Raw genomic sequence first — 15938 nt, 5'->3', positions numbered from 1 at the left:
CAGTGACAGAGCTGTCTTCATGTCAATTACAGAGCTGTCTCCATAGTTACAGTGACAGAGCTGTCTCCATGGTTACAGACGCTGACAGAGCTGTCTCCGTGGTTACAGACGCTGACAGAGCTGTCTCCGTGGTTACAGACGCTGACAGAGCTGTCTCCGTGGTTACAGACGCTGACAGAGCTGTCTCCGTGGTTACAGACGCTGACAGAGCTGTCTCCATGGTTACAGACAGTGACAGAGCTGTCTCCATGGTTACAGACAGTGACAGAGCTGTCTCCATGGTTACAGACAGTGACAGAGCTGTCCCCATGGTTACAGACAGTGACAGAGCTGTCTTCATGGTTAGTGTCAATTACAGAGCTGTCTCCATGGTTATAGACAATGACAGAGCTGTCTCCATAGTTACTGTCAGTGACAGAACTGTCTTCATGGTTACTGTCAGTGACAGAGCTGTCTCCATGGTTACAGACAGTGACAGAGCTGTCTCCATGGTTCCAGATGCTGACAGAGCTGTCTTCATGGTTACAGATGCTGACAGAGCTGTCTCCATGGATACAGATGGTGACAGAGCTGTCTCCATGGATACAGATGGTGACAGAGCTGTCTCCATGGATACAGATGGTGACAGAGCTGTCTCCATGGATACAGATGGTGACAGAGCTGTCTCCATGGATACAGATGGTGACAGAGCTGTCTCCATGGTTACAGACAGGGACAGAGCTGTCTCCATGTTTACAGACAGTGACAGAGCTATCTCCATGGTTACAGACAGTGACAGAGCTGTCTTCATGGTTAGTGTCAATTACAGAGCTGTCTCCATGGTTATAGACAATGACAGAACTGTCTTCATGGTTACTGTCAGTGACAGAGCTGTCTCCATGGTTACAGACAGTGACAGAGCTGTCTCCATGGTTATAGACAATGACAGAACTGTCTTCATGGTTACTGTCAGTGACAGAGCTGTCTCCATGGTTATAGACAATGACAGAACTGTCTTCATGGTTACTGTCAGTGACAGAGCTGTCTCCATGGTTATAGACAATGACAGAACTGTCTTCATGGTTACTGTCAGTGACAGAGCTGTCTCCATGGTTACAGACAGTGACAGAGCTGTCTCCATGGTTACAGACAGTGACAGAGCTGTCTCCATGGTTACAGACAGTGACAGAGCTGTCTCCATGGTTACAGACAGTGACAGAGCTGTCCCCATGGTTACAGACGGTGACAGAGCTGTCCCCATGGTTACAGACGGGGATAGAGCTGTCTCCATGGTTACAGACGGGGACAGAGCTGTCGCCATGGTTACAGTCAGTGACAGAGCTGTCGCCATGGTTACAGTCAGTGACAGAGCTGTCGCCATGGTTACAGACAGGGACAGAGTTGTCGCCATGGTTACAGACAGGGACAGAGCTGTTTCCATGGTTACACACAGGGATAGAGCTGTCTCCATGGTTACAGACAGGGACAGAGCTGTCTTCATGGTTAGTGTCAGTTACAGAGCTGTCTCCATGGTTACAGATGCTGACAGAGCTGTCTCCATGGTTACAGATGCTGACAGATCTGTCCTCATGGTTACAGATGGTGACAGAGCTGTCTCCATGGTTACAGATGGTGACAGAGCTGTCCTCATGGTTACAGACAATGACAGAGCTGTTTCCATGGTTACACACAGGGATAGAGCTGTCTCCATGGTTACAGACAGGGACAGAGCTGTCTTCATGGTTAGTGTCAGTTACAGAGCTGTCTCCATGGTTACAATTATAAAGCTACACAGCTGTCTCCATGGTTACAGTCAGAGTTATAGGGCTGTCTCCATTGTTACAGTTATAAAGCTGCACAGCTGTCTCCATGGTTACAGTCAGAATTATAGGGCTGTCTCCATGGTTACAGTCATAACACTTTGGAGCTTTTGCCTCTGGCTACAAGTGAAGTCATGAAGTTACAATACTGTTTCCATGGTTACAGTCATAAACCAAAAGAACCAGTTACAGTAGGAAACTTACAGCGCTATCACCGTGGTTACAGGTCTGACCACAGTGTACTGGAGGACTCCCAGCTTACACCTGAAGAGCAGAACCCTGACAGAGAGAGCACATGTTAACATCCAAGTACCACACACAGCGACTCTTTCTGCATCCGCCCTCCTCTTACTCTCCCATTGGCCAGGCTGGGCAGCAGCAGAGCGGCGGGAGGTGTGGCTGCTGCTGCTGGACCTCCAGCATCAGCACCAGACTGGGATACTGGTTACTGAGGAAATTCAGCAGGAACACCAGGAAGTTGTAGATGACGTAGGCCTCGTAGCACTCCCTGCATGTGTCCACGTAGATCGCTAGGCTGGGATAACGCAGAGCCAGCCACTGCAGGGGGAGGAGTTAACAAAGGGGCGGGGCAGACAGAACGAGGGTTATGATGACGAATGCATACATTCATGTCATTATTAATTAATGTATGTCATTTTTTTTATTAATCCTTTGACATAAGAGGAGGAGAAGTAGAAATAAAAGAAGCTTTGAGTTACATCAGGTTTTTGCAGCAGTCGGAGTTAATAACTATGATTATATGCACTCTGTTGGAGTTAAGGGGCTTTGTGTCTGGTTTTGTGATACTGTCCCATCAACCGCAATTAACGCCTGTTGCTATGACAACATAGCGAAGAACAACACATGCTCAGAGACAGAGAGAGCTGACTTACACTGTCCAAACTGTAGACTGGCACCATCCATAGTATCCTAATGGAAGCACAGACATTAAAACAAAACAAAATATTGAACATTTCTGCACACAGCACTTATTGCGTCTACTCGAATGTGGCCTAAACAGCAGGAGACGGTAAAAGTCTGCAGCATGCGTCCTCATTTATGGTTAAATACAACCTGGATGGAGTATTTTTTTTGTTTGTTTCTAAACCGTGGAAGGTTGCGGTTATCTGGGTGTATCCGGAGCTACATGGAGCTGGATCCTGGATCACAGCTTGTGTGTGCGTGTGTGTGTGTCCACCTGATGATGGGTTTCTGCAGTTCCGGTTGTGTGTAGTGCACCATGTGCTGCAGAATCCCCCAGAGTGAGATTGGGATGGTGAGGAAGACAAACACGCCGGCGATAAACCAAGCTTTACTGTGAGTGCCAACCTGCAGACAAAGAGAGAGAGAACAGAAGTTCAGCCTCAACGTTTGGTCATCTTTTTACAATTATGTTGTTTTATCCACTTTTCAGCTGATAATCAGAATTATTCAAAGACTGGTTAAATTAATTATTTATTATTTCATTTATATAGCGCCAAATCACAACAAAGCTGCTTCAAGGCGCTTCACACAAGTAAGGTCTAACCTTACCAACCCCTAGAGCAAGCACACAGGCGACAGTGATAAGGAAAAACTCTCTCTGATGATTTGAGGAAGAAACCTCAAGAAGACCAGACTCAAAGGGATGAACCTCTGCATGGGCCATTCTACCGACACACTTAACAATACAAATGTACAGGACCTGGTCTGACCTGGAAGACAAACCAATAAAGTGTGAGGCAGAGCAACAAAAAAGGGGGTGGAGCCAGGAAATATAAAAACAAGCAAACAAAACCGATAAGGCATTTTAGTGGAATCAGGTTATATGAAACTTGATATTAAAAGGCCCATCCCGAAAAGATTCTGTTAAAATTTCAGTTAATTCTAGCAAAAGAATTTTTACAAAAAAAAAAAAAAGAAAAAAACTAGAGCACCTTGCTCATACACAACACTACAACACAACACAACACAAGGTGACAATCCACAAAATTTTACATTAGAAAAAATTTTCAAGGTCAAAGTCAAATTTATTAATTTATGTAGAGCCAATTCACGAAGGGGTCACCTCAAGGCACTTCACACAACACATGAAAAACAGAACAAAATGAATTAAACGATTAAAAAGCACAATGTTTAAATTTAAATGACCACAAAATCTGTAATCTGGCTCAGATCTAGATCAAACTTTGCCAGTCGATAAAGGATACAATCCTACATACCACTCTCAAATATGAAAGAAATTCAATCTTTTTTGACAGAGTTACGAAGTTTTAAACATTCGATCAATATTAAAGATAGGGATTTTTCCTGACTTTGACCTTTGTCCTATGACCTTGAAAATGAAATCAGTTTGTGCCTATCAGGTTATGAATCATAAGGAAAAATTTCATAACGATATATGAAAAATTGTGGGCTTCAGGCTGTTCAAAAATAAACAAACAAACAGGGGAGATACCAGAGTGCACTCGCATTTTGAAAGCTGTGATGCATAACACAGCGAAGCCTGTAAATTTTTGAATATTGGCCTGAATGTAATGAATGTAAAATTGGATTAACTTACAAAAATCGTTGTTTCCACTTAAATGTATTACTTTCTCTTAACCCTCTGGGGTCCGAAGGCATTTTTTTGGACAGTTCACTCGCCTTTCATAAATGTTTTATTATTGCTGTTAACAGCTCTCCCTGCATCCCACAATCAAGTTTTATGTCTCTTTTTTCAGGACAACCTGTGCTTTCAGAACATATATGTTTTTGTTGTGTTTTATAAGTGTAATAAAAGTTTACAATCAAAAATAGGCAAGGAAAAATAAAGCAAAAAATAATTTTCCACACATTTATTCAAAACACAGCAAACAATAAACAACTGTTTTGACACTTTATAAAGATAATTTGAGGTCTTGTGTGAACGGCTGTACAACAAAAAGGGTCAAACAATAAACACAAATGCACATTTTGAACAATATATACAAAATGCTCTATGCGTTTTGTTGTCTACTGATATGGTAAATGGTGCTTTACACCAAGAAAGCAACAGAGTTATCCAGTAACATTCACATGCAGACTAGTGGAGCAATCCTGATAGTTACACACTCTTTGTTTGAGCACGTGAGATTGGCATCAGAGACTCTCCGTCTGCTCCTGCTCTTACTGATTGCTGTGTGTAATGGCGCAGGGCGCACTGAGTATGTATTAATAGTATGTACTCACTGGAGCACCCAGGGGGCTATTCAAATGGGCCAACTAGTAACACATCACTCCTGAAAACGATCTTTGGCTTTTCACGTGAGGTAAATCTGCCCTACGATTGGATTTAGGAAAACCATGTGACAGTGAACCAATTCCAATTGGACACTCACATTGCGCACGTCATCACACAGCTTCTATATGAGGAGTACAAAGATGGCTGGCTCGAAAGTCCACAAAGTTAACTTTTCAGCAAAAAAAAAAAAAAAGTATGTTTCTATCTCATATCATTCAAAAGTTATTTATAATTTAGTAAAGCTTGGTCTTAGCCGTCATATATGACGGCGTCGACCCCAGAGGTTTAAAGTATATTTATAATTTGTTTCAACTATATTACAACCCCTGGCAAAAATTATGGAATCACCGGCCTCAGAGGATGTTCATTCAGTTGTTTAATTTTGTAGAAAAAAAGCAGATCACAGACATGACACAAAACTAAAGTAATTTCAAATGGCAACTTTCTGGCTTTAAGAAACACTATAAGAAATCAAGAAAAAAAGATTGTGGCAGTCAGTAACGGTTACTTTTTTAGACCAAGCAGAGGAAAAAAATATGGAATCACTCAATTCTGAGGAAAAAATTATGGAATCACCCTGTAAATTTTCATCCCCCAAATTAACACCTGCATCAAATCAGATCTGCTCATTGACATTGACCCTATGTGTCTTTTTGCAAGGAATGTTTTCACAGTTTTTGCTCTATGGCAAGATGCATTATCATCTTGAAAAATGATTTTATCATCCCCAAACATCCTTTCAATTGTCCAAAATATCAACGTAAACTTGTGCATTTATTGATGATGTAATGACAGCCATCTCCCCAGTGCCTTTACCTGACATGCAGCCCCATATCATCAATGACTGTGGAAATTTACATGTTCTCTTCAGGCAGTCATCTTTATAAATCTCATTGGAACGGCACCAAACAAAAGTTCCAGCATCATCACCTTGCCCAATGCAGATTCAAGATTCATCACTGAATATGACTTTCATCCAGTCATCCACAGTCCACGATTGCTTTTCCTTAGCCCATTGTAACCTTGTTTTTTTCTGTTTAGGTGTTAATGATGGCTTTCGTTTAGTTTTTCTGTATGTAAATCCCATTTCCTTTAGGTGGTTTCTTACAGTTCGGTCACAGACGTTGACTCCAGTTTCCTCCCATTCGTTCCTCATTTGTTTTGTTGTACATTTTTCGATTTTTGAGACATATTGCTTTGTTTTCTGTCTTGACGCTTTGATGTCTTCCTTGGTCTACCAGTATGTTCGCCTTTAACAACCTTCCCATGTTGTTTGTATTTGGTCCAGAGTTTAGACACAGCTGACTGTGAACAACCAACATCTTTTGCAACATTGCGTGATGATTTACTCTTTTACATCTCTTGTGTTGGAGCCATGATTCATGTCAGTCCACTTGGTGCAACAGCTCTCCAAGGTGTGATCACTCCTTTTTAGATGCAGACTAACGAGCAGATCTGATATGATGCAGGTGTTAGTTTTGGGGATGAAAATGTACAGGGTGATTCCATAATTTTTTCCTCAGAATTGAATGATTCCATATTTTTTTCCTGTGCTTGGTCTAAAAAAGTAACCGTTACTGACTGCCACAATCTTTTTTTTCTTGATTTCTTATAGTGTTTCTTAAAGCCAGAAAGTTGCCATTTGAAATGACTTTAGGGTTTGTGTCATGTCTGTGATCTGCTTTTTTTCTACAAAATTAAACAACTGAATGAACATCCTCCGAGGCCGGTGATTCCATAATTTTTGCCAGGGGTTGTAAAAATATACTTTGAGAAAAACTAATAAATATAGGTGTAACAAATGAGTTTTTGTTGTTGTTTTTAAAGGGTTGGGTTTTTTTTAGACTTATTTCTTTTTGCTGCTATAAACAAACCTTGTCAAAGTGTGTGCTTAAATTTTGCTTCTTTCCTTTTGTGTCACATCTTACCTCAGTTAGCTTTGTATTAGTGTGATTCTTTATTTCTTTATGGAATGTTGTAAATGCTGACATTAGGATGTAGGTCAAATGTGAATGTGTTACAGTTGCCCCAGTCTCCCCTATTTATTTTTGCAAAATGGGTCATTTTGGGGCTTTGGCAGAGGTATGCACTCTGAGTGTCCGTCTAGTTCCATTAGCTATTTCAGAGATAGAATCAAGGCTCTTTGCACCTGATCTTTCTGCAGCTCCCAGATGCAGAGCGGCAGCACGGCCACCAGCAGCAAAGCGTACAGAACCAAAACCAGTGGCCGGATCCACCTCCTCCACTCTGCACAGGAACACGGCATGACTGCGGCTTCACCCTCAGTGCCACCGCCTACAGGAGCATCCTGGACCGCTGGAGAAGAGGTTTTTAAAACAAGGGGAAAAGTGTCTGATTCATGTTGGCTATAAAACAAGACAGAAGTCTCAAACTGGCCCTCAGAGGTCAACACATCATCAATTAGAAATACAACTAATGACATGAGAGAAAGTAAATGCAACAGCAGAAAATAACAGAACTGCAAAACACAAAGAAAAACATGAACAATTCCAAGAAAACTAAAAAATATATATAAATATGTTTTGCATTTCAAGGCCACCGTACTTTGATGTGTTTCTATCTTTGAAAAATATATATATTGAGAGACAATGAGACAGTGAGACAGACTATAAGAATTAACATTCCAGTAAATAATGTAAATCTAAAATGACACTGACAGGACCATAAATCACGTAAATAAATAATTTTGGTTTTCCTCTCACCTCTGCATTTTATATTAATTTTATTATGCATTAAATATTTTAATTTGTACTTATTGATTTAAATAAATCAGTTGAAAAAGTTAAATATTTACCTTTCACACAGTGAATGTTGAAGGAAATATAAATATATACAAATTTAATAATAATAATATAATCTAAATTTTATTTTGAAGGGATCTCAAAGTGCTGTGAAACTCTAATGTAGCGCTTTAAGATACTGTAAAAAAAAAAAAAAAAAAAATCTCAACACTATTCCATAAAATAAAGATAATGACAGAGTTCAGATCGTAATTTTACGATGTTTCTAATTATTATTACGTTGTTTTCAGTGAGAGATCAGAAGGACCGACGGCCTGTTTGCTCCATCAGTCCTGTTACCAGGCAACGCTTTTCCGCCAACATCCGCGCACAGTCAGCTGGTCGATGCGTCCACGCCCCTGATCGATCAATCGATCAGCCCGCACAGGATAAACGTAACCGACGCATTCATGGCTTAACTGTTTAACCGTTAACCGTTTACCTCGGGATGTGGCAACAGCCCGCGTCTGCGCGCGACGTTTTCCGCCTCCGCGTGCGCACATCACGCGGCGGAATCTGTCTGGGCCACGTGCTTGTTTTCATTCAGTTAAAAAAAATAAAATAAAATAAAAATTGTGGTCAGGTTTATCTCAAATTTTTGATGTCAACTACAACAGTACGACGTAAATTGTAAAAAATAATCTGCGCAAAAATTTCTTCATTTAGGAGCTCGTGGTTTCAGTATAGCTGTAGTGTACCATTATGTCCACTAGGTGTCAGTAAAGGCAAAAACAATGTGCCACAAACAGACTTTATATTATTTATTATATTCTAATAATTTACTGATTGATTCCTTCCACTCTTGAGAGCCATATTAAAAAAAACTGACAGCAGGGAACAAATGAAAATAAAAACTAACACATTCACACATGACTGACAAGTTTAGAAAAAATATTGAGCATAATGTGAAAAAAATCAAAAGTCTAATAAATGCAATTGTAAAAAATGGTAATATATGATTTATGCGGGAATAGTAACTGATGGTGTGAAGTAATTCATATTTATTACAACACAAAATGACAAAGTATTGATGGGGATTCGGGAAAGAATAACAAGCGATTCTTATAAAACATAAATAAGCATCAAGGTGAATCTATTTCACACACAGCTGGTGTGTATTTAAATTCTCTGTCAGTGAAAGAGCCTTAATTTTATTTATGTGCATCTAAAAATTGTCAGATAGTGCAAATTATAACTTGAATAATTCATATTTAACAGTAATGCATGTAAACTTGAAAATAAAAGTGAAGGAAAACCATTACACCAGTTTATGAGAGAAGGTTTAATGAGTGGGTTAGACTTATTTTTATTAGTTAGTTTATTTTGGCATTCCAAAAACTTATAATATGCTGAAACCATAATAGGGGTGACTGGGACCGTTTGAACCATATCCACACAATAATTTAAAGCACTTTCTCTCAACAAACATTTCACAAAGCTTTGTCAAAATAACACCTGAAATATATTACAGTCTATCAGAATTCAAACACTCATCAGATTTTGTAAAAATTAGCTGAGTAATATTTTTCTAACAATCAACCAAAGAGACACAAAGAAAAACAGTTTTCTTTGCAGAATTACAGAACAGTCACTTCTGACACAATAGGTAATAAATACGTTACACACGGAGAAGCTTTTAAACAGAATGTTTGTGCTTAAAAGTAAGGCTACGTTGTAATCATTTACATAAAAATCAAAATAAATACAATAAAACAAGTCTATAATACATTATGTAGAAGTGAATACGTTTACATCGTATAACTTGTATATAAATCTCTCTTCCTCGCGGTGGCAGCCTCCATTAATCAGCATCGTCCAGTCGGTGATCTTTGCAGGTCTCTCTCTCTCTCTCAGTGATGAGGATGTTTGTACTGCAGACTCGTCCCGTGGTAAAGCGGGAGAATACTATTCGAGAGGGAGCCAGAATAACACCAACAGCACAGACAAGACTAAAAGAGGAAGCGAGAAAGAGGGAGAGAAAAAAACAAAACAGGGAGCAGAGAGAGTGAGATATTAGGGGTGAGTTAGATTAAGTAGCGTTTCACTCTTCATCACTTCTCAGAAACCCTTTATCAAAGGTTGTGACCTTTGTCTTTCTCCCCCTCATTGCAGGTCCGTCCTTCCTGCTGCTGTTAGACTGTACAATCTGCACTTCTCCCAGTAAGTGTATATATATTTACTTTTGTATATTCCACTTCAACAAACTGTGCAATAGTTTTTGTATATTGTGTATATATTGTGATTTGTCATGTCTTGGTATTTATCCTGCCTTCTAGTTCCACATTTCTGCCTGACTGTTACGCAATTTCTATTACTGCTGCTGCTGACTAAAAAAGGAAAATCTTCTCCAATCTCTCTATTTGTTGATTAATTAGAAGTTTTTTAATTCATATTGACTATTTTCTTTCCCTGATTTTGATGCGCTGACAGGTTGTTATTGTAATCTGTTGTGTGTTTTGATGTACATAATTTAAAAGCTAAGCTAATTTAAAAGTTAAAGTAATCATCTTAACATATTTACAAGGTTTAAGGTGTCACTATGGTTCAGTTCTTCTCCAAGATCAGTTGGATCCACTTCTGGATCCAGAATACAGATAAAAAAAATAAAAAAAAACTTTATACGTAAATGAGTCCATTTGTAATTTTTGCTTCTCATCTCAGAAAGAGCAAAGATGTGAGTTTGTTTGTTATTACATTGCTGTGCACATGCATGCTAATAAAGTTAGCTGCATGCTAGCCAACAGGGTTAGCTGAGCAAATCTGATATTTGTCTTGGTTGCTAGTAATTTGTAGATTAAGGGACTGATTTTTTTAGGATTTTTTTTTTCTCCATAATTTTTAGTTAAACTGTCTTTTTCTCTCTTGTTTTGCGATAGCTGCTTCTGTTGTCATGGAGACGTCACTCAGGAAGAAGTAAAAGATTTACAGACGTCACCATCAACACAAACTCACAGCTGTTTTTTTTGTTTGTTTGTTTGTTTGTTTTTACCTTGAAGCAGTTTTTAAACTTCTTGGAGACAAAGTAGAGGATTATGGGATTGATGCAGGAGTTGACGGTTGCCATGTTGATTCCAAAGTAATCCAGCAGCAACAAGAAGCTACAAACACAGAAGAAGAGAACATAACGTTAAAACCATGGCTTAAAAAATAAAACCAAAAACCAAAAAAACAGGTGACACACACACAAAAAAAAGTTCATTTGGGATCAAAATTAAGTTTAGATTCAGTCTAGAAATTCTGAGCAAAAACAACAATAAAAAACAACAAACATTTGGGGAGAATTTCAGGTGGTCTTCTGCACCTACTTCAACAAGTCGCAGCGGTGTGCGTCGTAGGATCTGTAGGCGGTCCTCTTCAGCAGGCGGCTTAGATGGAGCGGGAACCAACACAGAGCGAAGATCAGCACCAGGCAGAAAACGGCTTTGGCTACTTCTCTACGCTGGGGGCACAAAATCTAAGGTAAAAGTTTAGCAACAAATATCTGCTGGTTTGGAACCCAAAACGCAGAACCTGAAAGAAGCAGGATCTCCTTTAGGAACTGTAGTGAAATAATGCATAGGGATGATGGCAGAGTTAAGTTAACACTGGACAAGAGTTAACCTTAATACTAAAAGGAGTGTACAAATATAGACGCTGTGCACCAAAAGGAACCAGTTTGAGAGCCAGCAGGTTTTGGGTTTGTTTTTTTTTTTCCAGTGAGAGAACATAGACCGTGTGTGCGCGTACCTGCTTGAGGTGGTCATTCAGTGCGATCCTCAGACTTCCCTTCTGGTGTCGAAGCATTTCACAGGTCATCAGCCCATAAAAAACAGCAGAGAACGCCAAAGGAACGCAGAAGTAGAAACCAAACAGCCACCAGTCCTTCGCATCGCGGTAGAACTACAACATAACGCACATACATGTCAATTTTATTCTTTTCTAGGTTTTGTTATAGATGACGTCTCATTAAAAAGTTCAAACATCAATAGAATCCTATGGACCATCTTTGAACTTCCTCTGCAAAGCTTCTCATGAGCATTAGAGTCTTTGCATCACAGCAGATGGAACATTTCTGTCATTTTCATTGGCATCTTTGCTGCTTCTGGAAAGTGTTCACTAAAAAGAGGCTGGAGTTAATCCACTCAGTGTACAAAAAGCTAGGCTTTCTTAAACCTGAAGATTAAGGGTTGTTTTTTTTTTTTAACAGGATCTTCCCAAACTGGAAGATCATAGGATCAGAGCCTGGCCACTTGCTTTGAGGACGTTACATTATTATTCTCATTTAAATTGATATAACTTAAATTAACCAAGTTAATTTCACTTAAAATTTTGAGTTGAGTAAAGTTCTATAAAGTTAAAAAAAAAATTGGGGTAACCTCTATATTTTTGAGTTGGTATAACACTCGCTGTTTGCTTAGACTTATAAACAGCACTTAAATTTCACGCCTGCTCTTCATTAATGTAAACGAACACGTGCGGTCAGATTGTGTGCACGTGCACTCACAGTCATGAAGGGCGTTGACGGCTGCAGCATGCAGGTCCTTATCGTGACGTTTCTTGTACTCAGAGGTGACCATGTTGAATCCGATGGCTTCTGGTACAGCCAGGCACACAGACAATGTCCAGATCACCACAATCTCTACCGCTGTTACCATGGGAACCCCTGTGCCCTGCACCCGTGACCAGGACGCCACGGCTCGATACCTAAGTATGAGAAACAAGTTTAAGATTCGCCGACTAACACCTGCATCACATTAAAGCAATTTTATCGCTGTGTAGTCTTTGAAGCAACATAAAGAAACTTTTTCCACAGTGGCGGCAGCTGTCATACTAGCTAGCCACCATGTGTAATACATTTTAATAAATTTCTGATCAACTGTTCTAAAAACAGGTCACAAAAACAAGGTGGAAAGTACATATATAAGTAATTACTAATCAGGGTAGAGACAGTACCAGCTAGCCAAGGCTAGTGAATACAATGGCTCCTCTTGCTATCTTAGATTATTAGCACGTAGCTAGCTAAAAAAGAAAAAAAAAATTGTGAATTCTGGTGAGGTGTGCTTAATGGATAACGTTATTGCTGCTCAATGTTTTATTGACTTTGCCGCAAAGTAGAAAGAAGCTGTTGTAAAGGCCATATATCCGTCTTTGTTTGTCTTTCTGTCTGCGCTGATAACTTCAAAATACTAAGAGTGATTCTACTCAAACTTGGTGGATAAACTAAGCGGACTGCCCTCTCACAACAGAGGTCATTTCACCGTTATAGGTCTAAGGTCAAGGTCAAATCACAGGTCATCATCTACAGTCTGCAGTGGTATTATCAAAGCACAAAGGGCAGTTTCAATCAAACTTGGTGGATAAGCTTAGTGGGCCGTGTTTTCTCAACAAAGGTCATGTCAGGGTTGTAGGTATAAGGTCAAGGTCAAATCAGGTCAACATTGAAAAATAAATTAATAATGACCACATCTCAGGATCTAGATGAGATATTAAAACATGGTTTTCTGCATTGACTCCTGCTCACCTGGAGCTATCATATGTATCAGACGGCTAAAGCCGACCAGTATTACTTGATGATGTCATGAGTACGAATGTGTCCTACCTGTCCACGCTGAGTACACACAGGTTGAGGACTGTGATTCCAGCCGAGGCTTTCTGCAGGAAGGGAAACAGCTTACAGAGGAACACGCCAAAATCACTGTCGGCAAACGGAAAGCGCATGGCCAAGAGCTGCACACAGAGAGAGAGACACACACACACACCATGTGATACCACTGCATGCTTGTGTACATGTGTCATCAGCGTGTTATCACAGCGGTACGTTAATGCTGCAGTCAGTGTAACACTTGACCTCCTGACTGAGATACGGAAGACTTTTCTACCCCATAATGCATTTCTGCTCTTGTAATCATTATGCTGATTGAAATGGATGAGTAGTGTAAAAGTGTGGGAAATACCAATTCACCATTATAATTGAAATGTGTGTTTATGATCAGCAGTGACATTTCCATAGCTGGTGACACCTGGTGGTATTACTGCGTAACTGCAAAGGGTTCGTAATTCCATATAGAGTCTGGAATCGACACTTATGTTGGATTTTGGGAGTTGGTTTTCAGAAAATATGCCATTGAGATTCTCTTTGAGTTTTTAACAGCAAATATTTCTATCACTTCTAGTCACGTCTGCCAAGGACATAATAAAATCATCGGCGTATATTTATTTGTCTGTCTGTCTGTTAGCAGATTACGTCAAAACTACTTCACGGATTTTGACGAAATTTTCATCACAGATAGATATTAGGCCATGGAAGTCTTCATTAAAGTTTGGAGGTGATCTGGATATCGGATCCAGATTTTTCTTTATACAGGCTTGAAGGATTACGTTTAAAAAAAAAAAATACTTCACGGATTCTCACCAGATTTGCACCACAGATAGATATTAGGTCATGGAGGACTCCACTGAATATTTTGGAGGTGATCGGAGTGGTGAACGTCAGAAATTTCGGATTGCTCTCGCTTTAACTGCCATCGAATCAGTAAGTTATGTGAAAAAAAGGTATCTCCCCAAATATTCGATATATCTGGCCAGGCTGAACTCTTTTCACAAAGTGGAATTAAAATCATTTACTTTCTTCATGTTGACATCAACTATCAAGGCGATAAAGTCAAAGAGGTGTACCTTGTAGACGTTGATGGGTATGTCAATGGCGACGTATATCAGGTCTCCCAGAGCCCAGCTCGCTATCAGAGCATTGGGTACATTCCACATGCTTTATTTTGGTAGATGATCTGAGCAGGGTGGCATTCCCACAATCCCCACATGAATAACACAGGACAGCACCGTGTGATGTACTTGAAGGCTGTTTTATGAGTGGTCTGCAGACAGCTAGGGGGCCCTTTTGTGTGCACAAGACCAGCCTGGGAAGCATTGGGCGAAGACGAGTCAGATGTAGGCTTCCATTCCTGTTTGTGCCTCAATTTGCTTGTGTGTTTGAGTTCAGATTTTTCTAGTCCAGGCTCCAGAGAAGACCAGGACTCATCCATGGTCTCTTGGCTGGATCTCGCTCATGGTGGGAGATCTGGCTATGATGGTGCACCTCTGGAGCTAGTGATGGATCCAAACCGTGGAAGTCTAGTTGAAGGTCCGACACCACATCGGGTTCAGATGAGCGGTTACTGTGGCAACCAACTAATCAGGAACAACCAAACACCAGATGACAGGAAGTATGGTCAACATGGAGGGAAACCAAGAACCTGATCCAGTCCTCATTTTGGAACCTGCCAAGAGTCTAGATTTAGAAACGACGAAAAGAGTGATTCTGGAGATCGTTTCAACCTTTGCCCTGATCCAAATGTGATCCGGAACCATGTTGAGAACAAGAAATAAAAAAATATATACAATAAAATTTTTAAAAAGTTGAAATAAAAGTCAAAACATCTTGTAGTTGACACAATGGAACAGTTTAGACTAAACTGTGGAGGATGATGAGACAGTTTAAAAAGAGGATAAAAAACAGGAGAATTCAAAAACTAGACTGAAATTTCAACCACCAGGGACCAAATGAGAAGCTACAACCTTTCATAATAAAACAGGAAATGTTTTAAACTCACCTGTTTTTGTCACAAGTTCTGTTTTTTAACAGAAGAAGAAGAGAGCAGCTCAGTTGACTTTTATAATGAAGTCTGACTGAAGGACTTCCAGCTTTTACGCTCTCTCTCTCTCTCTCTCTCTCTCCTCTCTCTGCACACTCTCTCTGTCCTTCTCTGACTCGTTCCCATTCACCTGTCTAATTGCATTAACCTTTCTTTCTTTGTTTGGTTCTTATTCTGTCACATTCTATCTTATTATCAACTTCATTATTTTTTGTCATTTTCTTCTGCTTTTTCTTTGTTTCCCCTCATATTTTTTTATTCTTGTCTTTCTAGATTACTTTCCTTCTTTATTTATTCTTTATCCTCACATCAATCATGCCTTTTTTTCTTTGCAAGGTCTTATTTCTTTCATTCATTGATGGTATTTTGCTGTATGTATTAGTGATTCTCTTCCATTTCTTTCTTTTCTTTATTCTGTGCATTTCTATCCTTTATCAAAACTTCATTCTTTATTTGTTCCTTGTCGATT

The 15938-nt window shown here is 39.7% G+C and overlaps 3 protein-coding genes and 1 long non-coding RNA gene across 6 annotated transcripts in view; 2 read left to right on the top strand and 2 right to left on the bottom strand.

Moving 5' to 3' along the window:
- Positions 1 to 8362, bottom strand: part of LOC117505378 (transmembrane protein 184C-like) — a 10279-nt gene extending 1917 nt beyond the window's left edge. Inside the window, exons 1-7 of one of the 2 annotated variants that reach the window (XM_034165022.1) lie at positions 8284 to 8362; positions 8142 to 8150; positions 7190 to 7356; positions 2998 to 3128; positions 2693 to 2729; positions 2152 to 2357; positions 2004 to 2078 (exon numbers count right to left, since the gene is read on the bottom strand). In XM_034165022.1, coding sequence (XP_034020913.1) covers positions 2004 to 2078; positions 2152 to 2357; positions 2693 to 2729; positions 2998 to 3128; positions 7190 to 7356; positions 8142 to 8150; positions 8284 to 8344 — 686 coding nt within the window. In that variant the 5' untranslated portion in view covers positions 8345 to 8362. Of the gene's footprint in view, positions 1 to 2003; positions 2079 to 2151; positions 2358 to 2692; positions 2730 to 2997; positions 3129 to 7189; positions 7516 to 8141; positions 8151 to 8283 lie in introns of those variants that run through there. The other variant, XM_034165021.1, reaches the window with a different exon arrangement.
- LOC117505381 overlaps positions 1 to 10514 on the top strand; it is a 22415-nt gene extending 11901 nt beyond the window's left edge. The window contains exons 3-4 of one of the 2 annotated variants that reach the window (XR_004559081.1): positions 7166 to 7367; positions 9954 to 10514. This is a non-coding gene — a long non-coding RNA (uncharacterized LOC117505381). Of the gene's footprint in view, positions 1 to 7165; positions 7502 to 9953 lie in introns of those variants that run through there. The other variant, XR_004559082.1, reaches the window with a different exon arrangement.
- LOC117505380 (endothelin-1 receptor-like) lies at positions 9383 to 14644 on the bottom strand. Its single transcript, XM_034165025.1, is given in 8 exon segments — positions 9383 to 9790; positions 10831 to 10939; positions 11147 to 11280; positions 11568 to 11720; positions 12325 to 12366; positions 12368 to 12524; positions 13420 to 13547; positions 14496 to 14644. Coding segments are annotated over 8 exon segments (912 nt in total). The 5' UTR covers positions 14586 to 14644; the 3' UTR covers positions 9383 to 9691.
- Positions 11596 to 15938, top strand: part of ttc29 (tetratricopeptide repeat domain 29) — a 20676-nt gene continuing 16333 nt past the window's right edge. The window contains 2 exon segments of the mRNA XM_034165023.1: positions 11596 to 11714; positions 14601 to 15172. Coding sequence (XP_034020914.1) covers positions 15031 to 15172 — 142 coding nt within the window. The 5' untranslated portion in view covers positions 11596 to 11714; positions 14601 to 15030.

The sequence above is a fragment of the Thalassophryne amazonica genome, chromosome 23 (assembly GCF_902500255.1).
Source record: "Thalassophryne amazonica chromosome 23, fThaAma1.1, whole genome shotgun sequence".
NCBI lineage: Eukaryota > Metazoa > Chordata > Actinopteri > Batrachoidiformes > Batrachoididae > Thalassophryne > Thalassophryne amazonica.
This window is presented reverse-complemented; position numbering and strand designations above follow the sequence as displayed.